This window comes from Malurus melanocephalus, unplaced genomic scaffold (assembly GCF_030028575.1).
Source record: "Malurus melanocephalus ecotype Western Australia unplaced genomic scaffold, MMel_1.1 scaffold_38, whole genome shotgun sequence".
Taxonomy (NCBI): domain Eukaryota; kingdom Metazoa; phylum Chordata; class Aves; order Passeriformes; family Maluridae; genus Malurus; species Malurus melanocephalus.
Genome location: NW_026623270.1, coordinates 736,060 through 763,124, shown reverse-complemented (window position 1 = coordinate 763,124; position 27,065 = coordinate 736,060). Strand labels below are relative to the sequence as shown.

Below are 27,065 nucleotides of genomic sequence, written 5' to 3'. Positions count from 1 at the left end.
GCATTGCTGAGTTAGAAGTTCTAACCATGGCAGACTTGGTTTATTTGCTTATTGAGGCGCTAGTGTGTCTGACCTAATTGGGTCGTAAATTCCAGCTTTTGTTCTCAGCCTTTTTCTGAGGGCTCATCAGACTTTAATACTGATCACTGCATGAAAAATTGCTTCTCACCAAGCACTTTGGAAAATTCAACAATAATAACCTTTGGAGCCCACAAAGGTTTCCTGAAAGGTATTGGTTTAAGTTAGTTACTTCATTTTTTTTTTGGGTAGTTGCAATGCTGCTCTATTGCTTTACTGTTTTGACCCCTACAAGTTGAACGGTATAGTGCTTTGTAGCTTAGTGGGAGAGTAATCAGGAGTTTTGCAATACTGATATTTTTATGCTTAGAAAGAAATAACTAAAATGTATACTTTTCATTTAACTGGAAAAAAACATATTTCATGATACCAAATACTTCTAGAGGCTAAATTTAATTTGTGTAAATGGGGGAATAGGCATGATGCTCTTCATAYCAGTTTTTATGTACTTTCTTCGGCAGCTCTGATTTACTACAGGTTTGTTAGGGAAGTCAGTTATTAACTTTCATTGTAAAAGCAGTTGCATTCAAAGCAGATTTSCTTCTAGCAGCCAAAAATGCACTTCAAGACAAGAAATGCCTAAGTAGCTGCCTAATATATTGGCTCTGTTAATTAGCTGGAGTGCATTGTATTGCATGATTGAATATCCACGTGTAGGATTAATTATATTCTGACTTGTAGGCAAATCTTACTGCAATAAAAAAGAAATTATCTATGATTTGCCTGAAAATCTTTTCTGTCAGAGTTAAAGAAGTACCTAATCTCTGTATGTTGTGAGAATTGCAATGCTGGTTTGGTCAGGTAAGTTGCAAAACACAGCGTAATGCAAATAAGAGCATTCCAAACTGTCAGCATATGCAGTACTTGCACAGTTTTTCTCCAGATAATTGTGTGAGGCTCTGGCAAACTCTACAGTGATGTCTGCCATGTCTCCCACGTAGGTTGCCCTGTAGCATCCTACTGCTGCCAAAAGGATGGGTGGGTGATGCTTCTGTACCTTGCCAAGGAACTTAATAGCTTGAAGGGTTGGGTTTCTTTTTAAACTTAGCTGTAGATCATTTCTAGGTTTGTCTGCATATCCTGATTGAAAATGTTAACACTGGAAATCTGGGCTATTTTAACCACCACATTTTTCATCCTGTTTTTAAAATGAGACAAATGAGAGACCTTTAAGGCTGGATATTGTGCGAGTGTTCTTCATATGGCACACAAAAAGGCAGGATTCAATGAGTTACTCTCATGGTTTTGTTTTTTTTTTTTTAAATTATATATTCAGTTTCAGCAATTACCAGTTGAAAACTCTTAAAAGACTTTAGCATTTACAATAATCTGAACTATTTTCTGACCAATCTTTATTATAATAGAAATCTAAATGATGTAGGAGGGTATTTCCTGTGGAATCCTTGGTTGTATGGCACATAAGACTACAGTATACAGAATCACAGAATGCCTGGTGTTGAAAAGGGCCTCTGGTGATCACATAGTCCAACCCCCCTGCTAAAGCAGGCTCAYCTTCAGCAGATTGCACAGGATCATGGACAGGCAGGTTTTGAATATCTCCAGAGAAGGAGACTTYACAACCTTTCTGGCCTGTTCCAGTCCTCTGTCACCGTCACAGTAAGGAAGTTTTTCCTCATACTCAGATGGAACTTCCTGTGTTTGTGTTGGTGTCCATTGTTCCTTGTCCTGTCACTGGGCATCCATCTTCTTGACCCCTGTGTTCAAGGTATTTGTGCACATTGATAAGATCACCTCAGTTGTCTCTAGGCCAAACAGTCACAGCTCTGAGAGAGATGCTYCTGTCCCCACAGCACCTTCGTAGCCCTCACTTTGTCTCTCTCCAGTAGTTCCTTGTCTGTTTGAACTGGGAAGCTCAGAACTGGACACAGAACWCCAGGTGCAGCCTCATTAAGGATGAGTAGAGGGGCAGGATTACCTCCCTTGACCTGCTGGCAATGYTCTTTCTAGTGCATCCCAGGATACCATTGGCCTTCTTGGCCACRGGGGCACACTGCTGGCTCATGGACAGCTTGTTGTCCACCAGGACCCCCAGGTCTACAGAGCTGCTGCAGGTCAACTCCTAACTTGTGCTGGTGCTCAGGGTTATTCCTTGCTGGTCTTTGCTGAACTTCATTAGGTTCCTCTCTSCCCAGCTCTGTAGCCTGAATGGCACACATACCTTTGTGTGCAAGTGTTTAAAAAATGTGTGTATTCACGCCCAGCTCCTCCATCTTGTTGTAACTGCTAATGCATAGCGACAATTCTTGGATTAGCAATGTCTGGATCTTTTAGAGCTCATAGCTGTTACTTACATTGCTTGCATGACTTCGTTAACCTGACAGTGTGAGCAGGGCTTGTTAAATGCATGCAGGTGTAGTGGTCTGACTGCTATGTGGCAGCTCCTGGTTGTCCTACAGCTTGCTAACTCCCCAGCCTTTTCCTGCTCTTTCCACAGCTCCTTCACTTTCAATGGCAGCAGTATTTTTGGTCTCTCAGCACAAACAGCTATGCTGCTTGTGTCAGATGCCCTGTGAGCTACTGTGATGGGATTAAAATGACATTTACTTCCATTTGCACCTGATTTGGTTGAGATATTATTAGTGTCATTTAATATTAAAATTTCAAGTTTTAATTAGCTTAATATCTGTGTGAGTGTTGTTTTGAGGTAAATACTAAAATATTGTTTGAAGGCTTTCTTTTGTTTCTCCTGTGAAACTAGGATGATGAAAGACTGTGAGACTTYGAGATTTAGCCTATGGATAATCAGAGGGAAGCAACCTGTTTGTTCACAAAGTTTCCATCAGCTCTGTAATGGATCTCTCGTGGCTGAGGCATGTGACTATGTTGCTTGTAAATTGACCATGCTTGAGTGCACTGATGATAAAATAAATGAGGGGATTATTTTTCACAATAGGCTGTTATGACTGACAGTGATTAAATTATGAGAGAGTGCAGAACACATTCTTTGAGTGGCTAAAAAGAGTTGTCTGTTCAAAGCAGCAAAGACAGTACATTGGGTTTCTGTGTTCCTATTCTGAAAGATTAARGTGGTGCATAAAGGAGATGCTGAGCACTGTGACAGCAATGTAAGTTGACAAAGTCCTAGTTTCAGTTTTGGTGAGTTAGGAGGTTTGAATTATTATATATTAAAGACTTGGAATAGGGTTCCTGGGTCATTAAGAATTGAAAATAAACTATACCTAGTTCAAGACCTTTGCAACTACCATTGCAAGGTTGTTTTGGTTTGTTAATCTSTTGCCTCTTAGGGAAGGTTGTCCCAAAATCTCAGTCATTTTTTGTGTGAAAATAACCAAACCACTTAACTTGTATTTAATATAGTTAGTCCAGAAATTTTTAACCATTCAATTTTGGATCAGATTTTCTTAATTGAATTGTTTACAGATTCTTTCCACTGTAGTGTTACCATATTGGTGTTACTCAGATTTCCTCATCCGGTGGTAGAGGAACTTGGAAAGCTGTTGCAACTTTTGCATTATAACAAACAAATGAGCATAATGTGTGTGTGTTTACAATGTGCTTTCCTTGTTGTTACAGTAATATTATTTTTATTCATAAGTAATGTGATACAGAATCTTTAGTAAGTAAACGTATTCAGAGACTTCATTAAGGATTTCTATCMATCACCTTAAACTTCTTGAGCTATTTTGATCTGTGCTGCCCAGCATCTTGCCTGCCTTATGTTCCTGCAAAGTGGGGGTTGTGTGGCACTCCAGCAAAGTGCTGGAGCAGAGAGGCTGCYGGCCAGCCTGGTGTAATGCCGTGATGAAGTCAGTATCTTATGGTACTGAGGTGTCACAATTGGAAGAAGGGAGCACAGTAAGGACAGGAACATCACCTAACTCYTTTTGTTTAAAATGGTTAGTGTTATTTATAGATCTGATGGTTTTAAAATCTGTTTTGATATTTGTGTTGGGAAAGATTCAAATTGTATTGCRCATTGCCAGTAAAGACAGGTTAATCTGGGTGGTCCCCCTGCACTGTGCAGAGCRCTAAGCCAGCTCGATTTTTGATTCGTTTAGCTGTAACTATTTCATTTGCAAAAAAAACCACAAAAAAAATCTTAATGGCTAATGAGAGGTCAAGAAAAGATAAGCTTAAAATAAAAGGTTGTTAGTATTCAGTSTTAAATTAATTGAGTAATGACACGGCTCTGATACAAAGGGAGTAATTTGTTTGAAGTGTTTTAGCAAGGTGGAGCTACCATACACACTTTTTGTGGACCAAATTGTTCATTTTTTATGCTATTCAGCTGTTCAGCTGTTATGCTATTCAGAGTTTGTATGAAAAGTTTCCTTGGAGGGCTTATGATCCTGAAATAGCAAAATACATTGGAGATTCATGTGACACTTGCATGAAGGGCCCTAACTGGGAAATTAGAGTTTATCATTCTTTTGAAACTCCAGCTTGTTTATTGAAACGCTTTAAAATTGGATATTTTGGTTCCATAATAGTCTAGTCATTGTTTTTTCTGTAGCATTTCTTTCACCATGGGTACACACGTGATTTCAAACATGAAATCTCTATGTTAAAGGAAAAACCTATGGTGCTGTTCAATTTATTAAATTTACCTAAGATATGAATAGGATAATGCATATTAGAGTTTTGTTCTGTTTAAGTTTGGGTTAGAACAATATGGAGATTTGTTAATGTATCCTGTAGGGATCAGAGCTTGCTGTATCTTTTTTTGGCACTGGTAATATCTAGGTTAAAGCTAGGGAGGGTGTGTTATTTATATAGTAGTCATACTTCTTGTTCATACTGGAAATAAATCTGTTGGCTCACYAGCAGCATCTTTGATTCAAGATTTCAGTCAAAATACTCTTGCTTCTGCCTAGAATTAGTCTCATTGCCTGCTTGCTGATCACATTTGTAGTTTCACAAAGGTAAGGAATAGAGTTTAATAAGGGWAATTAAATTTGACAGATTTTCTTTTCAATGGTCATCTCTACATTTTTTTTAATAAGTTTTCAGAATGTACTTATCCTGTGGTCAAAAATGGGACTGCAGCTGCTGTTGATGTAGTTAAGTGAATTGGATGAGGTACCAAAAATGCTGCAACTTGGGGTACCAGCCCCAAAGTGTAGTGTAAAATATTTRCAGTTACTCCTTTTTAACTACTTTTAGTTTCTGAAGTAGTTTGAATGTATACTGACACATACTTGCTACTTTGAGGTACTAGAGAAAAGCAGCTATGAGAACATACATTTTCTAGAGTTTCGTGATTTTTAAAAAGGGAAATGTTGAATAAGAAATCTGTGTTTTTCAGCAGTACCATTTTTTGCGATATGGTTGGATCATCAAAAGCAATATGTCAAGTACTGATGCTCTTTATTAGTTACCAATCTAAAGACAAATGGATGTGCTGATGGATGTGTCCAGAATAGCACTGTAAATTGTGATGTGGCATCTTCTGTCTTAAGCTGTAGTTTTGTTTGTGAWTTAAATTCTTAATGCCTGTTAAGAATTGATATTAATATAAATATTGGACACCAGGAGGGATAGCTCAAACTTCAGTTGAATACATTTGTACTGTTAAATTAACCCATTGCAAGCTTCTGCCATGCCTGACAGAACCTATGATACATCTCCTTACTCTTCAAAATTGGGTAACAGACTGTTAGYGCCATGGCAGAGCTATAAAGGACCACTGGAATATTCTGACGGGTGTGCAAGGGATTCAGGAGTAGGAATGGGGAAAAGGCCTTGCGGTTTTGTATACTGTAAGTGACCGTAGGGGTTGACCATGTATGTTATTGAGTATCACAACAGCAATGCCAAATGTAGGATTATATTACTGCTGAAATAAATCCCTTTTTGCAATTACTGAACAGAATGAAATGGAGGCGTTTTGAGAAAAATCTTGAAAAGACATGTGTGCAGGCATATGCACACAGTGTGACAGAGCAGTAAGTACTGCCAACCAATGCAAGTCAGAGGATGTATTCTTTAAGATGGTTTTATCGTGATTTCCTCTACAACCAGAATGTTTAGAAGACCTGAGAAATAATGGCTTTCTATAGGCTGACCTTTTGACATAACGAGTATTTTACCCCCTTATTGATGGACTTGGTCAACAAATATTGGCTACAGGACAATCTTTTGCTTTAAGAGTAGGGTATGTAACATGTTCAGTTACTTGTTCTAGTTGTTTAAGAAATACAACTTTTCTGTTTCAGTACATARTCAGTTCTAGTTGTATTTAGAATGTACCTAGAACTTGGCATTTAACCTTAAGGGTTTTTGTTGCTTTGCTGTACACAGAACTTATGATTACTGGTTTATCCTTTTCAGAAAAAAAAAGCTCTATTAATTCATGAAAGATTAGACRGAATACTTTAGAAAGGCTTCACTGATGTCTCAAATAAAAACTTGAAGCATCTTTAAAAAGTGGCTCTATGGAGTATTACTTCATTAATGAACTTGAAGATTTTAACATTTTCAAACTACTTGTCAGAKCTGTTTGAGTATCTACAATTAAAGCAGCCTAAAAGAATTTTTAGAACACAGCAATACAAATTTTTTGCAAAACAGCCTATTTTTTTCTATAAAAATCTTTTATAAATGTTAGCTTTTTTTCATTAACTTAGTTTTTAAATGTTAAAGACTTTTCTTGGATCATTCTCAAAGTGCTCAGAGCTAGAAGAAGAAAAACTTGCTCTAACAGAGCTTCTTAAAATTTGTTTGCATTCCTTTTATTCTTGCTGTGTTTCCTGAAGGGATTAAACACTAAGTAGAAGAAATATTGCACAGCTTCCAAGAAATTTCAGTATTCTTTCTTTTTCTGCAGGCCTCTAATGCTAGGAATTAGTGAAAAGACAAATGGCATCTTTCCCTCTTACAGTTTTTCTTTTGATAATTGATTTTTGTTCCTGCTGGGTTTATTTTCATTTACTCAAGGATGTATTTATTTTCATATACTWAAGGATTACTACGGATTAGTTAGAGCCAATTCTCAAAGTAGTGTCATTGTCAAAATTGAAAGAAGACTGTGATGTTTCTACCACCTCTACATGAGGTCTGCAGAAAAACCTACTCTGAATTAAGTAGTGAAGAATATGTATTTTTGCTGAAACTTTATATTTATTCTTCGAACTGGAAAATTTACTCCTTAAATAAACACAGTCCGAGTTTAGAGCGAAGATGAGGGATATTCTTTGTCTACTGGGCAGGTTGCAGCTCTCCATGTATCTTAACGAGTGCTGAGATTAACACAGCCTGTGCAGCACAGCGTGCGCTTAAACCCTGGCTCAGATTGAGCAGTCATAAAATGGATTGGTGACTTAGGCTATTCATCCCAGCCATGACAGTTTAAAGGAGGTCGCTGACAACGTCAACAGGGCATACARTCCTTTTCTTCTACACAGGCTTTGCCTTGCGTTTTTTGTCAGGCAGAATCAGGACTATTTAGGCCTTCCACTTTCATCTCTGTTAATCAGGGGCTGCTCTGGAAGAGAWTCCTTATAAAAGGAAGTCTGGTGTTTGTTTTTGGTACCTGTAATTCCTTCAGTTAGGGAATGCAAAGGCCTTCATAGGCTACAGATCAAGAACATGATCAATGCACGCTTCTCAGAACAAGATATTTTGAGAGATTTGAGCAGAAAAATCTGGTGATTTATAACACTCTCAGATTTTCTCTYTTTGTTTAAAGGGTATTTCTGTCATTTCCCCAATTATTTGGGATGTTGAAAATGCTCATTGGAACATATATTGTGTGGCGCAGGAGAAGAAAAACTGTATTTCCAGCCTCCCAGGACATCTTTGTGATTTGTTGGCTCTACTCGTTTCCAGTTGCTTTGGACAGAAAGAAAATTCCAATACTAGGTAGCAGTATAGTTGTCATTAAAGAATTAGCTGCAGAAACGTGTTCTCTGTTTCTGAAGCTGTTTCATTCATGTTATGTATTTGCCTGTGGCYTAATTTGTCATTACTTGAATGGCTTCTAAGTACTACATTTGATTTTTTTTTTTTGTTTTGATCACTTGGCAAATAAAGAGCTTCACATACTTTTGTGAACAGCTTATTTTGTTTGTTCTTTTGTGGATATAATTTGAAAGAAAAATCTAGCTTGCATATGAAATAGTTTATATTCTTTTTGTTCAGGTGAGGTGCTAAACCATCTGGATGTAAGCCAGGCTCTTGACACAGTTTGGCACCCTGGCTTTCTAGCAATGGTGATGGAATTAAGRGTGGAAGACATAGTACTTAGTTGATAATCAGGAAGATTCTAAAAAAAGCAAGTAAGATTAAGTGAAGGTACCAGAGGGGAGGGAGAAGAAAAGAGGATGAAAGAATGCTTATGTGTGAAACTAATGTGAAGCAAGAAACGTTTCAGTGTGTTTCRAATGATGAAGCCCACACATCATAGCTGAAAACAGCTATGTTGTTGCTCTGTCTTGGAATTTTAGGGGATCTGTTTCGCATTATAGGATTATGGAACCTTGTGCTCCAACATAGTTCTTTCTTCACTGTTTTCATCTAAATATCTCTTGATTACATATATTTAAAAGGCTCAATTGTTCATTTTAGCATTGAATAACACAAGSTGGTAATACATTTTCAGAATACAAGTTAAATAAATAACCTTTGTGACATCTTTTTTGATAGTTTAGCATACTTTTCATTTTATGTGAAGTATTGTACGGTATTTTGTATATTTCACATAACTGTTGTGGGACAAAAAATTATTTTGTCTCTTCAACAATTTGAAACTCTTACTTGGAAGTCACACCAAATGTGCCATATTACTTATCTTAAAAGGAATGCCTTCAATTACGCTCTCTGTTTTCATTTGACAGTAGGTTTATTAGTATTTAAAATTTTTATCGCAAGTGTTACAGTGTGTTCTGTAGACATGCAGTCTGAAACTCATTCTCCTTTGTTCAAGATGACAATGAAACATTGTTTTAATTGGCATGAGAAATGCTGCAGTTCTTCTTTGCGGAAAGAAGACTGCATATTCATTTTGCTTCAAGTATTGAATTGTTTCTGTGCAAATGTAGTCATGGTAATTAATGAAGTTGCAGGGAATCACGTGATGACAGCAGTACCTCATAAGATGAATCTACCAGCACAGAATTTTTCACCTGATGAGGATTTGGTTAATTTTGTACATAAATGTGGTGAAATATAATTCTGTTGAATTGAAATGTATAGCTAATATAGTTGTCTGTTTGCTCCAGACTTGAATTGGACTTCAGAATTTCGRTGATGTCATACAGCATGAATTAGTTTGGAATATTCAATGTGAAAATGTTGTATCATTTGATGTGCACAAACTTTTAGCTTGTGTAATAGTTGTCARTAGAAATTGAGCTGGGAATACTTCTGTTCTTGTTTATATTCTGAAAAGTAAAAAAGCTCGATTCRTAACTTTTTGTAGGTTTCATAACTCCCATATAAACCAATTTTGACACTCTGTACATGTAATACAATTTTTGTGCATGTCTAGAGGATGTCATAATGCAACGTCAAAAGAATTGTTTCCACTTTTTCTCTTTTATATGATGTTGAGAAAATTGCTTTTTTCTAAGGAAAACTAAACTTCCCCTCTGGACCATCACCCTTRTATTTTTTGGAGAGAAGTGATCTCTGGGTTTCAACTGAAAATAACTGAAAGACTATGATTTTGTCTCCTTACATGGAACATTTAAAAGTACTTGGTGTCAGTTTTWAGGAACAGAGGTCTTGAGAACTATTCCTGTTTTGGTTCTACTGCTGTCCTAGTGAGCGTGCCTTGTGTGTCACTTTCTCCTCACAATGSTCAACTTTGTCTATCTGTAAAATTATTTTTAGCTAAAATCAGAAATATTTCTGTARGTGGGTCAGTTTTATAACTAGAACATAACACTTAGCTTAACTTCAGGTTGATACAGGTATTTGGTCTTGGAGCTCTTCAACAGAAAGTAAATGGGATATGATTCATGATCTGTTTTAAAACCAGAAAGAAGCTTACTCTGTAGAAACTGGTGAGCCAAAGATGTAGTGAATTGCTGAGATAGTGTGCCTCTAATCTCGGTGTAGAATGGAACTTRAAGACATGTAGATAAGCTGGAAAGCAAAAGTGAAGTAATCAGAACTCTGTCATTTTATGGATTTGGAGATACAGTAATACAATTCTTCTAGGAAGTGCAACTTTTCTCTTAGTTCATTAGGCAATCCAAAGCAAGTATTTGCTGCTTAAAAGTAAATACATGAAATAATTACAAGTGCAAAGGAAGGAATATTGTTTAAATCTTACAACAGGGGAGCAAAAATCTTACAACAACGGAGAAAGTCTTGARACTTGTCACAAAATTAATGTACAAAAATGAAGAAGCTATTGGAAGAGTCTTRAAAGTGATGATGCTGGATCTCCTGCAGCCTAGCTCTGGAAGGACCAACGTTTGGAGATCMTGTGGGCTGACCAGTAGCCTCTATATGATATAACTTAGCCCATACTGGAATTCTGATGTCTTCCTACCCTGCCCCCCTCTCTGGCCTCACTGCAGCTTTTTGGCTATTAGACAAATCATGACCTTCTTTCCTGTTTTGTCTTCAGCGTCTGTTTCCTGTTTTTTTCTTCCCTCCCTCCCCCACTCAATTTTTTTTTTTGCTCCTGACTTTCTCTCCAGTGGTGTCTCTACTTTGTTTCATTGCTAGCTTGATTTTTCGAAGTTTTGTCTTCATAAAAGGAAGAGYGCAAAAATGGAGTTGAGAGCTAGAGCATCAGTCCTTCCCTTTTAGTGAGTTTTTGTATCTGCTTGTTAGTGAATTCATTAAATGATACTTTGAATGGTATTCATACTGTCTCCCAAAAATCAAGTCTGTCACATAGATGTATTTATCCCATTTAAACACAGAGCCAGATACACACATTTTCTAAGTGCTAGAAGTTTCCAGTTTTGTTGAGGTTCTTAGGTTTAGGCTGAATTCTGAGACCAGCATGCCTCAGACTTCCCTCAGACCAGAACTCCAGTTCTTGATCTCTGACACCTCATTTCGAGAACTAATCAAGTACTCCCAATTTCTAAAAGAACATGTACTTTTAGATAGGACTGTAACTCTTGTCCTTTTTRTTGATGCATGGTCTTTATTGCTTCCACACAGGAATATGGTCTTGCAAAAAACCCCAGTTGTTAACCAGTATGCCATGGTCCAAAAAAATACTGACATTAGTTTTGTCTGTACTCTTCTATCTGTTTTCTCTTTCTCATTGCTTTATATTTCAAAATACTTGGGATTAAAAAAATTTAGATAGGATGAGGGAAATCCATGACTGTGAGCTCAAACATGATCTTGGATTGAACATTAAATGCATAAGAAGCATACCATAGAGAACAGGGTAAATATGTTTTCAAGCATTTCTTCAGTTGGCACATAAACTGATGAGCCCAAAAGGAAGCACGGAAACCCCTAAGCCAATGCAGACTGGGACTTTAACTCAAAGAAGTCTTTTTGGTGTAGAGTTCATAATATTGTCCTATTTGTTTGTGTAATAAARTTGTAAGATGATAAATCATTGTCAATTTGGATTTGTGTTTGCTTAGGACTGTTTCAAAGCTTTGAAACTTTGCTGCATGTACAGAATGAGAACTGAAAGTACAGCCCAAGAAGGCAGAATAAAGCCTCTACTTGGCTTGACAGCTTACTGTGACAACACACCATCTCCATTTGCATGTGGTCATTAAAAGGCTTTTCTGCAATGGGTGAGGCTGCTTCAGTAAGCTGCAGTTTGTGATGTATATTCTTATATTTACATGAAAATGTAATTAAATTTGTGGTTTGGCAGGTCAACATTGCTTTTTTTCTTGTCTACAGGACAGCTCTAAATACTCCTCCCCACCTTGTTCTTGGTGTTCACAAATGAATTATTCTTTCAAATCCTTCTTATCTATTGTCATTCCCTAACTCTCCAAAGAAAACTTTGTTTAAATAGTTACTCCCTTGGGACTTTCATGCATATCCTGTTATCTGTTTTATATTACAGTCTTTCATGCTGGGAATGTCCTTCCAAAAAGCACAAAACAGCTAAAGCACTTGGATGACTAATAAACATGTTAAGGGCTGAAGCCCAGGCACAAAACCAGCATTATTAGCATTATCCTTTGCCTTTTTTTTCTCCGTTAGACTTGTTTCTGACCTCTAGATTCAGAAATGAACTAGGCTCCTTTCACTTTGTCTCCCCCAGAGATGTTGCAGTGGTTGCAGTGTTGTTAGTTGTGAAGCCACTGCCATGAAAAGTAGGAAACTTTCAGAAATTTGCTCATGTTTTCACTCTTCTAATCAAATACCAGGATTCAGAAGAACCCATGGGAGTGATGAAGTTTTGGCTGCCAGTTTTATTTGCTCAGCTAAGAGGCATCTCCGCTGCTTTTTGTTGCTTGGGATTGGCAGAGTTAACTCCCATAGGAGCAGTAGATGCATACTTTGTAAAGAGGACTGTTTTCTCTAGTTTCAGTATTTTTTATGTTCAGTAAACATAAGTATGTAGAAAATAATTTACAGTTGTGCTTTACATATATCATTTGAGGTGCATTATAATTATTTAGAGTAGGTGGGAAACACTGAGCAAATTGGTTTTGCTTTTTCAACTTCTGTTCCTGTAGCACAAGAAAGACTCAGTTAGCTTGCGCTAGCTGAAAAGAAAAACTAAAATACCAAAACACGACCTCTCAGGTGGCTAACCTGAGGTTTGGGGAATGCAGGAGAACAGTGAGGGAATATGGAATATAATTTATTTGTTGCAGTAGGAACTGAGAGTTATCCTGGTATTAACTATTTTATTTTTATTTGGAGTAGCTGTTTTTTTTTTTTTNTTTTTTTTTATTTATTAGTAAAATATGTTATACAGTTAATAACCTGGGTTTTCTTATTTGCATGTGCATTAAGATCTCTGCAGGTCCTTCAACAGATGATTTCACATACTGGTAACAACTTACCCAGCAAAGACACAGTTGCGACTTTCTTTCAGAAGTCCAAAAATACTTCACCATATAGTTTGAGATTGGGCACTTACTTGGAATTTGGACTAAGCTTGTTTAAGATTAATTTGAAATGGAATTTATTATTCCGAAAGTGTGGCAGTATCAATTTCTATATTTTAACTTGACTTTCAGGAAAATTCAGGAAAACAGACATGAAAAGAAAAAGTGTCAGGAGAAGATTCTCCTGTCACCTGCATAATAGGCTTTATAATTTTATTGTCACTTCTTACAGCTCTGTTTCCCTAAGTGGAAGACATCTACCAGTATTGTTCAARTGGCTTGCTGAAGAGGACTGTGCCCTCTGTGGTGCTTATGTTTGGCAACAGCAAAAATWAAATGCCCTCTAAAGTGGAAATGTAGAACTGATGTTGCTGCCAAAACCAGCACTTTTGTGGTTATGTTTAGACCCTAAAGCTTTGTAAACATTTGTCTATTGGACTCTAGTCTTGTACATGACAGAGCAAACTGTCTTAATGCRTTTATCAGTTGTTTTTTGGCCATTGTTCCTATGTTGGATGAGCTGAAATTAAAAGCTAGCAGGCATTTTGAATGTGATCTCAGTCCACATCTGTGTAACAGTCTGCATGTGCTTGCAAGAAAAACTTAATGGTTGTATCTGCTTATGAAAATTACTTTTAAATGGGAGTGTACTGGTCTGTCACTACTGAAAGCAGAGGCTAGTTGCTTCTCCTTTCTTTTTCCTGACATTGAATCCTGGTATTGCAGAGATTTCTCTTTCTGCATGCTGTTGTACACTTCCTGAACATACGAGAGGGTAATAATTCTCTATATGACTTCCACAGAAGAGGAAATGGATACTTGTCAAAACAATGATGTGCATCTGGAATTCTACCATTCAGGAATTTAATTACATTGAGTCCTTCCAGTTCGCAGTACAAAAAATTCTCAGGTACTAGTACATTATTTTTCACCAAGCTGGCAACTACTTTGATTAACTGTATTATAGTAAGTGCCTTGGAAGCAYACTGCATGCAAGAGTGAACTTAACATTGTCAGTATAAAAAGAACCTGTTTTTAATCTTGCCGATACATTATAAATAGAAAAAAGGTAGTTGGAAGTGGAWTTTTTTATTATGTCATCCAAAAATCAATCACCTCTAGATCAGAACAAGGCAAATAATTTACAGAACATAAATGGTGAAAATGTCATTTTCCGCCCCCACTCCCCCACAGCTTCTTTATTAAGAACTGGAAAAAAATAAATGCTTGTCTGTGCTTCAGTGAAATTGTGTGACTGTCATAGAAACAGCCATTTGGCAAGGTGGGATAGAGTGGAAGGATAGGAATGGAGATTGGAGGGACAGCATTGCTCAGAAAAAATGAACACTCATTTCTGGTTTTAATCTCTAAAATTGTGGTTACCATAAGGGTTTATTGTGAACAGTCAAAACCCATTRTAAACTTGCAAAGTTGATTTTAAAAATAGAGCCGAGATTTTTCTCAAAAACTGTGTTTTTCTTAGTTTGTTGGACAGATAACAGGAAAATGGAGCTGTCTCTTGACCYGTGTTCATTTTCTGTCTGCTGGAATGAATTTGGAACTAGATTCCGTTTTTCCACTTGAGCATGTCCTTSTCTAGCAGTGTCAGGGCCTGGGTGGGGTCACTTGTTCAATAAAGCTTTTCAAAACGTCTGTTGGATTCTCATCAGATTACAACATTTTTTCAATGCTGCGGAAGAACACAAAGCTATCTTGATAAACAGATTATATTTGTGCATATGTTCTCTGGCAAAGACAAATTTCTTTATTTGAATTAATTTGCTGTTTGTGACTTATTTTTTTCCTTGATATAGTAGTGTATTTGTAGTTTGAAAATACAGAAGAAACAGATTTCTGTWATCAGTGGATATGGCAGAGATAGCACAGAGAGAGCTGCAGGATGTATATTTGCTTAAATGTAGTCTCAAATTCCAATGTGGGCATCGCAACTTGGCTACATGTAACACTTGAAAGGTATTTATGTTCTGATATTCTGGAAAGTCCTGGGGTTGAGCTTTACATGTTCTACAGGTGCTGTTACAAAGATGATGCACTTTTCAATGAATTTAATTTAGTTTGGGAAACAGCACTTTCCAGTATTATTTTCTGTGTTTAATTACACATTTTTAGACTGCTTCATAGTGTCAGGAGATAAATTTTAACAAAGTAGCTTTTAAAGAATTCTCACTGGTTTTCATGTCTTGTAGTATTATCTTTTCTTTCTGGAGGACTGTATTCCTTCAGCTGATTTACCCGTGTATAGGGATTGCAGTAACCAAGTTATTCACCAGGCAAAATGGAGATGGCCTGCAGCAAGTGTTTTAGGAAAAGTTGGGGCACTTGGGTGGCAAGTAATAGGTGTGTATTGTGCTGCTTTAACAGGAAAAAGGATTTTRAGAAATAGTAATGTTCCAGGCTGTAATTTGAGTTTACAAAGAGTTGAAGTGACTTCCCTAGAGCTGCTTTACTGAAATTTGTCAGTATAATAGTTGTATTGTGAAAATATTCTATCTAAACTGGAGATACTCACTTTGCAGTTTTAGACAGAAGTAGTTTTTTCTGTCACATTTAATTTGCTGTCTATATCCTAGATTCTTTTCTTTGGCTTCACAGCAACCTACACAATTACACTAGTACTTGTCTTACATTGTTGTTTCAGARCTACCTTATAAATTCTCAGCATCCTATGTAGAAACTTGTCCATGTTTTTGTGGTGAGTGCTCTGTATTCTGTGTGTTGCAAGGAATGGTTGCACAAGAATAATTTTCTCACAGTATAAAAATTAGTTCCAGAAATTTCAATATTTAAAGAAGGACAAGAATGTGTTTGGGAGGGAAATAGTGCATGTTTGCAAATTRTCAAGCATATGGTGGCATGGATATAAACATGAAGGCTAATAAAATACTTATTTTGAATAGTGACTTCATTATCTAGATCAAATGATACTTACGAGTGTAGTTTCTATTAGCTCGGGGGCTGCTAGCTAGTGACATGTCTGTAATTCTCTGGAAACTAGATTTGACAGACATAGGTTCCTTTTGGAGGATGCCACTGTGCCATTTCTACTCTTGGAGAAAAGCTTAGATATTATATGAATATGTGTATGCATTTAGACCCCCACATGTTCAGGTACACATGTAACTTATTATTGTCATGGAGTTGTGATTCACTGTCTGGGTCTGAAATTATAGTTATTTAAAGAAGTTAATACTTCTGTGAAAGCATTCCATTACTTGTCATAATTTGTGAATTACACTTGGAGTGTTGTTGCTGTTTAAAGAAATTGGAGTATTGTTGCTGTTTAAAGTTTGACCTTTGAAATGTGCTACTGACTTTCAGAGCTATTATGGCACCATCTGCTGACCAACACACAGACTGGCATTGTCAGTTTACTCACCTGGTTGCCTCCTTGAGAATAAGCTCCCAGTTTAGGAGGAAGTTGAAGCAGAATCATCAGGAGAAAGGGCAATTCTTCTATGGGTTACATTTGGAAAAGATTTTCACTAGGAGATATTCTTAGAAAGGCAAAGGTCTGAATCAATACAGATTTAGTTATCTATTCACCTGARTTCTTGCTTAAGGTTTCTCCATGAACTGTGAAGCTTTAAAAGAGGAAATTTGGGGGTTTTTGGCTATATGTCGCATGGGGTTGTTCTTGGTTGCCTTTTTTCAATATATTAACATTCTGCACTTGCAAAGTAGAGCCCTGACAGTATGAGATCAGTCCAGGCCCCAGCTCTGGTGGTTTTGTCACAGCCTGGGAAACCAATGGACTCTGACAGGCTTCTGCCCTGTGGCTACTGCAGAGACTCACAAAAAAGCCGAGTCTGCAGTCTGTCTCTTCAGCCTCTGCAGTTAACCTTGATTTTTGTGCACAGTGATCATCAGGGAAGGAGCAAACTGGAACAGTCCTTGTCATGTTCACTGTGTAAATGCTTAGGTTTGGGTTCAATTGCTAGATACCATCTTTGATTAATCATTTAAAAATAGGTGATTGGATTTTTTATGTACTAAACATGTATCCATTAACTCTGTTTTTTCTGTTGTAACTCTGTTATCATACTCAGTAGTTTGATAAATTTGATTTTTGACTTTTGTTTCATCTATTTTGTTTTAGGAATGTGCTTAAAATGAATATAATCCAAATTGTTGCATTCAGTTTTTAAAGTATGTTTGTATGTATAAACATTTTGGTAAGTTCCTGTAGGAGAACTGGRGCTTTTTTTGGTTGGTATTTGACCTCAGAACAATATTTAATTGGGAGCTGTATGTTGAAAATGTTGCAGATTTATCTAAGCCAATTTTAGGGGTGTTTTTGCTTTCTTAAGGATCCCAGAACTGAAAACTTCATTCTTWAGTTGTCATTTTATTCCTTGATGTTCAGAGCACTCCTCATGTCTTTGCAATTATAGTAATCCATCTAAATAATGACTAAAAGGAGAAACTGGATTTACTTTTTGCTTTGTCTGCTGATAGAATGTGTGCAGGTTATATTGGCACCTTTGGCAAAATGATGCTACACAGAATCATGGTATAGCATGAGTTTTCTTTTTTACATGTCAGTGATAAAATACAAGTTTTAGCATCTAGCAGAAATCTAAAATAAATTGTTTAATTACTACTTTCAGACAGATTTGAAGTATAAATTATTGTACTCTACAGAAAATAACTGATTTATGTTTTTGAAAAAATCTAGTTGTAGTACCGACTTCCTGAGGTATTACCTACTGGTTAAACTGGTTTTTACACTCTAAAATATGAATAATTATTCCAGTGAGGATTTTACTTCTTTATAGCTTTTATATCAACAAATCTTACATGTTGAAAGCAGGAAGCATGAATGATGCAACTGTGAAATGCAGATCAGGCTTCTGCCGAGCTTCAGATCAATAATATGACAAGAAATAAACAACTTTATTTGGGAGCTTTTTTTGCTTTGTTTTAGGCARTTGAAATACACATGACCTTGTTTCAGGTTTTTGTGTATATTTTTCAGATGTTAGAATTTTTTTTAATATCTTTTTTGGGTTTTTTTATGTGTAACCCATGCRAGATAAATATTTGGAATATTCATGAAGGTAGCGATTTAAAAAATAAATTATTAATACTGTGATGGTCCGGAAAATTACATGACTTGCATAGACACACTTTGGCTTTTAGTGCACTGGGCTGTAAATTATTTCTGTAGAAGTAGGTTGATTTTTTTCCTTTTGCTTCTATGCCATGATGGTTTCCCTGTGAATCCTAGTAGACTGATGGAGATACAACTATCAAAGCAATTTTTATTTCTTGAGTTTGCTATGAATTTCAGTGACAAATTGAAAAAGGAAGAAACAAATTTAGGACTGTCTTTTCCTAMTTTTGTATACTCAGAAAATAAGTAAAATGAGATTCAGAAATGTATGGGAAAAGGATCTGGATTTGTTCTCTGTGCTGATAAATAAGAAATACTGTGACAGAAGCAGTGAATTAAAACATTCATCATCATAGAAAAATTCATTTCACTGCAGTTGGTTTTAATGTTGTCTGTGATCTTTGAGCTACACTTTTCTTTCCCTCTCTCTCTTTTTTCCTTTTATTTTTTTTTCGTAACTTCATGATATACTTGATATGTCTTCTGTTTCTAGTTTGTCTATGGTGGCAGGAATCATTTTGGCCAGAAAACTACATTATAAGAATTTATTCTAGAAACTGGAAGAAAGGTATCAACAATCTGACCAATCTATATATTTGAGGGGAAGGAGCATAAAGAAAGAATGCAGCATTCTTTTCTGCTTTCAGCTGTGAGTTCTGGCTAGCTCAAGTGTCTTCTCAGTACAATAAAAAGAGAGAGGAAGAGATGAATAGGAAGGAGTGAGAATATTTGTTGTCTTTGGTTGTGGTCAGCACCCTTGCTTGGGGACGTTGGTAGAGTTAGGAATGGGGCAGATCATCTGCCTCCTGTAGAAGTCGGATCTGTTTTAACAAATTCACTTTCTCTTCAGAAATTGTGGAGTGTTTTACAGTACTCTTTTGCCRTCCCATCCCCATCTAGATTCTTGCAGTTTAGGTAGTCACTCAGTCTGCATGAGCCAAGGTTTCTGGAGGATTACAAAAGATACAGCTGTTTTCACTTGTTGTTTAATGTGCATGGGTTTAATGTCAATTGCAAAATTTACCAACATTTTTYGTTTTTCTGTTCAGACATTGGTGATTCTTTATTTGAGCATCACTGTAAGGTTCCTTCTCTTTTGTCTACTCTAGCTGCAAAATTCTTATTCTCCTTTCTCAATTCAAAATGAAGCACAGATTTAATGCTGCCTTGTAATACAAAAAAGTTGAGATAAGGAGAACCTTCTCCTGCTGCAGTTGTTAGGGACCTTATGAAAAATTATAGGGGCAAAATATATATTGTGCTCATGCTGTGTAACAAGAACAAATGAGAGTTTACTTGGAGACAGGAAAGTGAGAAAACATGCAGTTGAAGTTGAAAACTCTAAATTTTCAATCTCATTTGATTTTTTTTTTTCTTTCCAATACCACTTCTGAGACAAATGGTGTTTGCTGCCTGATTACATTTTCTTTCTGCCTCACTGTTRGCTGTTAGGCTCAGAGCTGTGAGGTCTTCCCTGTTGATGTAGGGAGGGAGTGAGGAAAAGGCCACTTTCAGAAAGCCTGGTTTCTTGATTGCTTGACTATAGTGAAGGTAACAGGAGAAGCTTTACAAACTGAAAGAACAGATTGATGGCAGAACTCCAGCGTTTTGTCCCTCGCTATCTCTGTTTTTTCTGTGAGCTACAAAGCTGGAGGATCTGACAGAGCATTGAGATAGGGAGTGTGAGACCCAATTTTGTGTTTCTCAAGGGATACCCAATTCTTGAACCAACATGCAACTCTGGAAAAAAGAAATGTATCAAGCTAATGTGGTAGAGATGATATTTTGGGAAGACTGTAACTTACACTCTTGGTCAGTGCCCTTGTTTAGTTAACTCATCCACCTCTTCACCATTAATTCAGATACTGCTGTGAGTATAAAGAAGCACATAGGCTCAGCAGAGAGGCGTGCTTCGTTTTTTAGGGTTGTTCTCGTCTATTCCTCTTCTCTCTCTTTCTCCCCTCCCCCCTGAAAAAGCACTGAAGTTGCAAGCTTATAGGAAATTGAGCTCATGAAAAAAAATCCCTCCTGCTGTGGGCATCAAATGAAGGCGTTAAGTGAACATGGACAGACCTATGCAGACAGGGGCTATAACAGGTTTCCCTTGCTTCTGCAGTATAAAGCCAAGTTCTCCTTGTACCTATGATTATGAAAACTGGACACTTGGAGATGCRGAACCTTTCTTGTTTCACACTGAGAAAGTTTCTACCAGCCACTGCTATACTGTCTAAATTTCATCAGTTAAAACGTATGACTTGGTATCCTCAGTTTCTTTTATTGTTAAACACATTTCTATGATGTTGGTCTATGGGCTGACTTGCTTTGCTGAGGTTTAAGGAATTTTTGGGAGTTAGCTCCTTTTTGACTGCATAATAAAATTGTGACACTAATTTTGAGAGAGGTATATAATGTTTTTTATAAGTTTGTACATGAATTTCATGCATTTTTGGATATTTTGAAAAGTACCAAAAAAAGTGCAGGAAAGTAGTGCCTTTCCTAGAACTTCTTTGAAGATTTGCTTATAAAGTCTTGTAAAATTGTTTTAGCTACTTGCTGAGAAAAAAATTGGTTCTTTCTCAGAGTGGTATGAGAAAAAAATCACCACCCTCTCTGTTAATTATGAGACCTCCCTTACAAMTTTATTAAGCAGAGTGGATTGATACTCTCTGATCAGCAGAACCTTTGATTTTTTTCAGGAAAAGTTAAGTTTGATTTTYTAGATATTGTTAATTTTTCCTTTGGCTAATAAAGCTTTACATTATTATGTTAATAAGATAGATATCTACCATTAGGAAAGAACAACAACATTTCTGTGTAAGATACAAAGGTGATAGAAAAATGTAATTTGGGTGGTAGTRGCTTGAAAACAAGCATACTAACATATGGCTTTAAGTAGCAAATTCTTTAATTTCAACAGTCAAATGGAAACCTACYTTTCAGAGGCCTGTTACCTCTGAGATAAATAGTACTTACATAACATTTAATACTCAATCACAACAAGCTTTATTAGCAGCATTAAAACTTGAAGGGTAGAAATTGCTACATAACTGTAACATTTAACCTTGAAAGGTATTCAGAAGTCTCTAGCAGTAAAGATACTAACTTTTAATTTAATTCCTCGTTGGGGAATGCTTTGGTTTTAGATAGTGAAATCTTAAGTGGTGAACAAAAAACCCACACACACCATGTAGCRACTTTGGTCTCAAGATGCTTGATGTGAATTTGCCTGTATAGTTCAARGCTTCTATGTCTATTCTTCTTAGTAAGATGACTGTCAAGATGGTGTTTCCTTTGGCTCAATATTGTTCATCTTTTTGTCCAGAATGGCTTCTCAGGTGTATTTAGATTATATTTAACATCCATTAGCTTCCTTTTTTTTTTTTTTTTTTTTTTTTTTTTTTTTTTTTTTTTTTTTTTTTTTTTTTTTTTTTTTTTTTTTTTTTTTTTCCATCCTGTGGCATGGCTTAGTTTAACTATTTCTGACTGCCTATAGATGTGCTTTGGAGACCTGGTGCCTTGTGATCTAAACTAGTTTCCAACTGGCTTCAAGTGCACTTTAAAGTGCTGTGCAAGTTAATTGCATCAAGTCTGAACTAGACAACTTTCTTGACTCTTTTTTTGGGTATGGGTGGGGGCAGGAGCTGTTGAGTTCAGCAGGAGTCCTGAACTAAGAGCCTCCTCTAATGGCATGCATTGATGATAATCAATTATAATGGAGAGGGTCCCATGTTATAAGATATAAATGTGATTGTAACTAACCTGCTAAACAAACAAATTTAGGCTAGACAAACAAATGAGTTTAAAACTAATTATTTTCAGAAGATTTGAAGTAAATACCAGTGGGGACTAATGAAATCTAATCATTATAAACTTTTGTTGGACCTTTGTGTGCTTATTTTTGTCTCACTTCATTAAATTGGAAAAAATAGTTATACTACACTTTTAAAGCAAYGCAGCAAAATACAGTGCCACATAGACAACAGTATTTATTTAGTYTAGTTAATATTTTTTTCAATAAATACGAATAATGTTAAGATTAAACRTTATTATTGCATATCTTGTTGTTACAGCATTATGATTTGTTTTTAATTTTACTGAATGAAGAGTAAGCAGAAGTGATGAGAGTATAAGAGTTATATATGACTTTATGTTGAATGGTAAACGTCTTATTAAGAGCCAAATTTTACCTTAATTAAAAATGTTAATTTTTATGTTCCCCATATGTTAATTCCAATAATTCTTAATTATGTTCCCCAGCATTATTAGTGATTTCAACAGGATCACTGAGTTGTAATTTCCAAATTTGTTATACTCAGTATTATGCTGACCATCCTTTTRTCCTATTCTTTGGTAATCTTTCTTTTCAACTTCCAGTGATTTCTTTTAAGTTGGAAAGTGTCACCAAACAGTACRGGGGTTGTATCTACCAGTTTTACTAGAAAGGTGGMYACTCTTCTGAAATTTCAGTTTCTGRCTCAACCAAGGAGCTCAGTAGAAAGAAAACTGAAGTTACTTCTGAAATAATCTTGGCCAATAATATTAGGAGTAGTTTATAACAAAACAAATGCCTTTCAGTGAGCACACTTAAAATTTTATCAAGAAGAAGGAAACTGTAGATATTTTATCTGCAGATCACCARGTTTTAGCTTACTGGTCTTACTTGTGAAGTGGAAAATTGAAAAGGAATGTTTCTTTGACCATAGTAAGTTTAATAATCTACAAGAGTTTCTAAATTACCACAAATTACTTCAAATAATTAGTCATAAAAGTATGATGCTACATAACTAAACTATTTTTATTTTTGCTTCTTTTAGTGTCAGTTGTGATAATGACAACTGAAGTTGGTTCAGAGACTGAAGTAAAGAAAGATTCTGAGCAGCTGGGACCAGACAAAGCCAAGGACAAGCCTGAAGAAGCATCAGAGACTCCAGAAAATCAAAAGTCCAGGGAAACATCCTCTGGAGAAGCTCAAGATTCTTCTGTCCCAGCACCAACTAGCCAAAGTAGTCCAACTAGCCAGAAGAAGGAAAAGTCTTCACCTGAAAGCAAGGGTATTTCTCGTTTCCTTCCCCCTTGGCTTAAGAAACAGAAATCATACACCTTGGCAGAGCCCAAAGATGAGCCCAAGAAAAAGGCCAGAGGGGAAGAGCAAGTAGTTGAAGAAAGTGAAAGTCAGACACCAGAAGGGGTRGCTCAGCCAAGAAAGAGCTTGGAAGAAGCAGCTGAAAACCAGCAGAATGCTGAAGCAGACAATAAAGAAAAACACTCCRTCAGTAGTGCTGAAATACAGGTACGTGTGGGAAGGCTCATAGATATTTTGGAGTAATTKTAATGAAACCTGAATCATGAATTATTTAATTTATCTAAAGCTTTGTTGGTATCATACTGGGGAAATAATGACAGCTATTCCAGTTGCTAGGCTCCAGTCTTGCTTTTTGTGAGGCTGCACTGCATGTTAGTTCTTAACATTCAAACTTCATATTCTAGGGTGGTGAAGGCATATAGAGAATGTTTTTTATGGGGAGGAGCTGAGACAGGTGGCACTGGTGAGCGTGGGGAAGAGAAGGATGAAGGGGAATCTGAGCAGTGTGTATTAATACCTGAGTGGAGAGAAGGAAGAGAAGACAAGACCCTTCTCAGTGGTACACAGATGACAAAAGGCAAAGGACCCAAATAAAAACCATGAAATTACACTTCAAATCGCAAGAAAATCTTTTTTATTTTATTGGTGATAGCACCTTTCCTTGGCAAGGGATGTAGCCAGGTGGTGGTGGTGCAGATGAGAGGCCTCCTAAGATGGTRAAGGGGTGAGTTAGRCACTGAAACWGGTTGCMCAGAGATGTTGTGGAGTCTTCCCCTATGAAGATATGCAAAATGCAGCTGGATGTAGTCCAGGGCAAACTGCCCTCTGTGGCCCTAAGGGCATTGGACTAGATCTCAAGAGACCCCTTCCAACCATTCTRTGATTCTGTATCACTTGGCTTTCATAAACACTCGAGTTTAGTTTACTATAATTCCTGGAGCTTCTTAATAAATTTGTTTCTCTTAGGAAGAGAGCCAGTAACACATTTWAAGAAAAAAACAAACCTCATTTCAAGGAAAGGGAAAAAAGGCAACTTCCATGGTTTGAGAGCAAGAATATCTGGTCCCTAAAAGAAGACCTTAAYGCTTATGCTGCTTATTGTGCTTCCAGTATGTGCATAACTTCAGTGAAGGCTTAATGTCTTATTTATTCGAGCTTTTTAAAGGAATGAACAAGTTAAAAATGTCCTCCTTCCTGTGTTTAACTATTTTAATATAGCCTCCCAAAGAAGATGGTAAAGAAACAGAAGTAGAGGAAGTTGCAGAAAAAAATGAAGCAAAAGAAGAAGAAAAAGAAAAAAGAGAGACAAAAGAAGTGCAGACAGCTGAAATTAAAACAGATAACATTCCTCAGAAGTCTCCAAAGAAAATCAAAACTCTGCAGTGTAAGGTGATGCTTCTGGATGGCACAGAATACACCTGTGACCTAGAGGTAAGGCATCAAGTCTTTATATAAAGATCTTCTTCTATAGGGAAAACTTGCTTTCATTATACTGAGTGTTTATTGCTTGGGCTGAATGGAAAATAGTTTCCTGGGTTTTATAGCTTTAATATCTTTGGAATATTGATGTGTGTCCAAGTTCGAAGTCGAATAGTAGTTTTTTAATATTTTACATGTCTATTCTGTATTTTATAGAAGACCATCTGTTTGCTTGAAATGGGGGGAAAACAGTTGTTCTGAACCCCACTTTCAAACAAACGTAGGTGTTACATTTTGCATGATGTAAGCAACTGATTTGTGGGGGTGCTCAGGCTGAATGTCTGAGTTCTGAAGAGCAGTTGAAATCTTGTGGCTTTTTGAAAACTAGGCATCTAGGTATGTCTTTCATATTGATCTAAGGATGAAACAGTGGCAATTTTGTGACATTCCCTAGATCCAGCTGATTGAAAATATTTCTATTTTTGTCTAACATATATTGTTCAATTTTTGATATGGTACACACATTACAAGTCATATGGTAATGCAGGCTTCTGCTTGAAGCCTTTTGTCTGCTCTTGTGCTGTTTCATTTTTCCAATGTCCATCAGTCAGTTCCTACACTGTTTGACTGTGGATTTCATTAGGCTTATTGGTATTTTAATTGCTTGTATACAAGTCCTTTCGCATTCTGTGATACAGCACTGGATGGGTACCACTCACCTGTCATTCCAGATCTTGCAATACTAAAAGACTAAAAAAATGCCTATTTTTAAGTCTTTTAGAAGCTTTATCACAACTTAAATCTTATTTTATGCATTAGTGCAACTGCTTTTCAAACCCATTCTCTAATAACACTCATATCAGCTAAAAAATTCCTATTTGTTGTTTATCGATGTGAAATACTTCTTGGAATTGTTTTGCTGCAGTTTGATGAAAGTTTTAAAGTTTGTGTTTTGCAGTTGTTAGTAATACAAGCTTTCTAAGATCTCAATTTTAAAATTTCTATTCTTGATGTTAAAACCAAGCAATTTCAGTATATGTTTGTTAATGTATGGTATTTAGTCCTACATGAATCTTTCCCTGATCGTGTCAGATGTAGACCACTTCACCACAAATCAGGCTGACAGTAAAAAGCAATAGCAAAGCCTTCATAACTGTTAGTTAGTTTTGTTTTTTATTATGCTGTGTTTCAATAAGAAAAAATTTTATTGACATAAGCAAAACAAGAGCATGAAAAATATACTACCAAATAATTGCTCTCCACAACATATTGCATAGGGCTGTGCATATTTATAGTCTAAAGTTGCAGGAATTCTTTCACCAGAAGTTCTTGAAAAGTATTTCTATTTGTTTCTTTGTATCAATATGTATGGAGAAAACAAAAATTGACCACATGGTAGTAACTCTGGAATAATTGTTGATTTGGGATTTTTTTCCCACATTAATCAGGATGTTTAGATCTGAATGGTATCTCTTTTTTAATTTAAGGCTATATAAGTTTTATCTTCCTGGGCTTTTTCCCCATCCTAAAATGAGACTTAAATGAAGTGATGGCTTACTGCATATCTAAGAATATACCATTTTGTGTTTATAACTAAAAAATTCGGTGGTATTTTAAGTCTGTCACGATTCAGCTAAGTGATTTGACATGAATAAGTTTTCTCATTATTTGCAGTAGGAGTTTGCAGTAAGAACAATAGTAAAATTAATCTAAGAGGGGAAAAAGTGTTGAAGAAACAATTTGTTTTATATGTTCATTAGAATTATTTATAGGACATGAGCAGTGCTGACTCCAATTTTATAGATGAATTCATGTTCTTAAATACATGTAGAGTTTTTTATGCTCTGCTATCATATCAAAATACTTAAAGTCTCAGAAAGCTAAATCAACTAATAACTGAAATTTCAGTTTGTGCATTTTGCAAAGGATCCTGGTTGGTTTCTGATACTCTTCTAGTCTTCCTTCAATATTTAGTTTTTGGGTAAATGTTGCTTTATTTCTGTTTCACAAAGTTGCTGAAATAATACAAGAATTTAAAAAAATAAAATAAAAAAGGAAAGAAATTTAAAACAAACAAAATTTCCACAGTCAAAGACCGGTTTACCTTGTTTGACTTTCTAGTAAATCAGGTTTTAGTTTGGGGCAATTGTCATGATTTTAACATTCCTGATGCTTCTCCCAGTTTACTATAGACTATARACCAACTTCTTTATATTTTAAATATATATACATGCTAATGGTGAAGTAAAACTGMAAAATACCTTGTTTTCATTACTGTTATTTGACGTCTTTTGGTAGAATCCTGTCTTTTTCTAATTTCTATTCTAAAACCTTCCTCATAATCAGTAATAAAATCTGAGCTAATACA

General features: G+C 36.1%; 1 protein-coding gene across 11 annotated transcripts in view; it reads left to right on the top strand.

Moving 5' to 3' along the window:
• The window catches only part of EPB41L2 (erythrocyte membrane protein band 4.1 like 2), a 103,899-nt gene that overhangs the window by 24,549 nt on the left and 52,285 nt on the right, over positions 1-27,065 (top strand). For all 11 annotated transcript variants that reach the window (XM_057364361.1, XM_057364362.1, XM_057364370.1 and 8 more), the window contains 2 exons: positions 23,010-23,485; positions 24,497-24,709. In XM_057364361.1, the coding sequence (XP_057220344.1) occupies positions 23,024-23,485; positions 24,497-24,709 (675 nt within the window). In that variant the 5' untranslated portion in view covers positions 23,010-23,023. The remainder of the gene's footprint in view (positions 1-23,009; positions 23,486-24,496; positions 24,710-27,065) is intronic.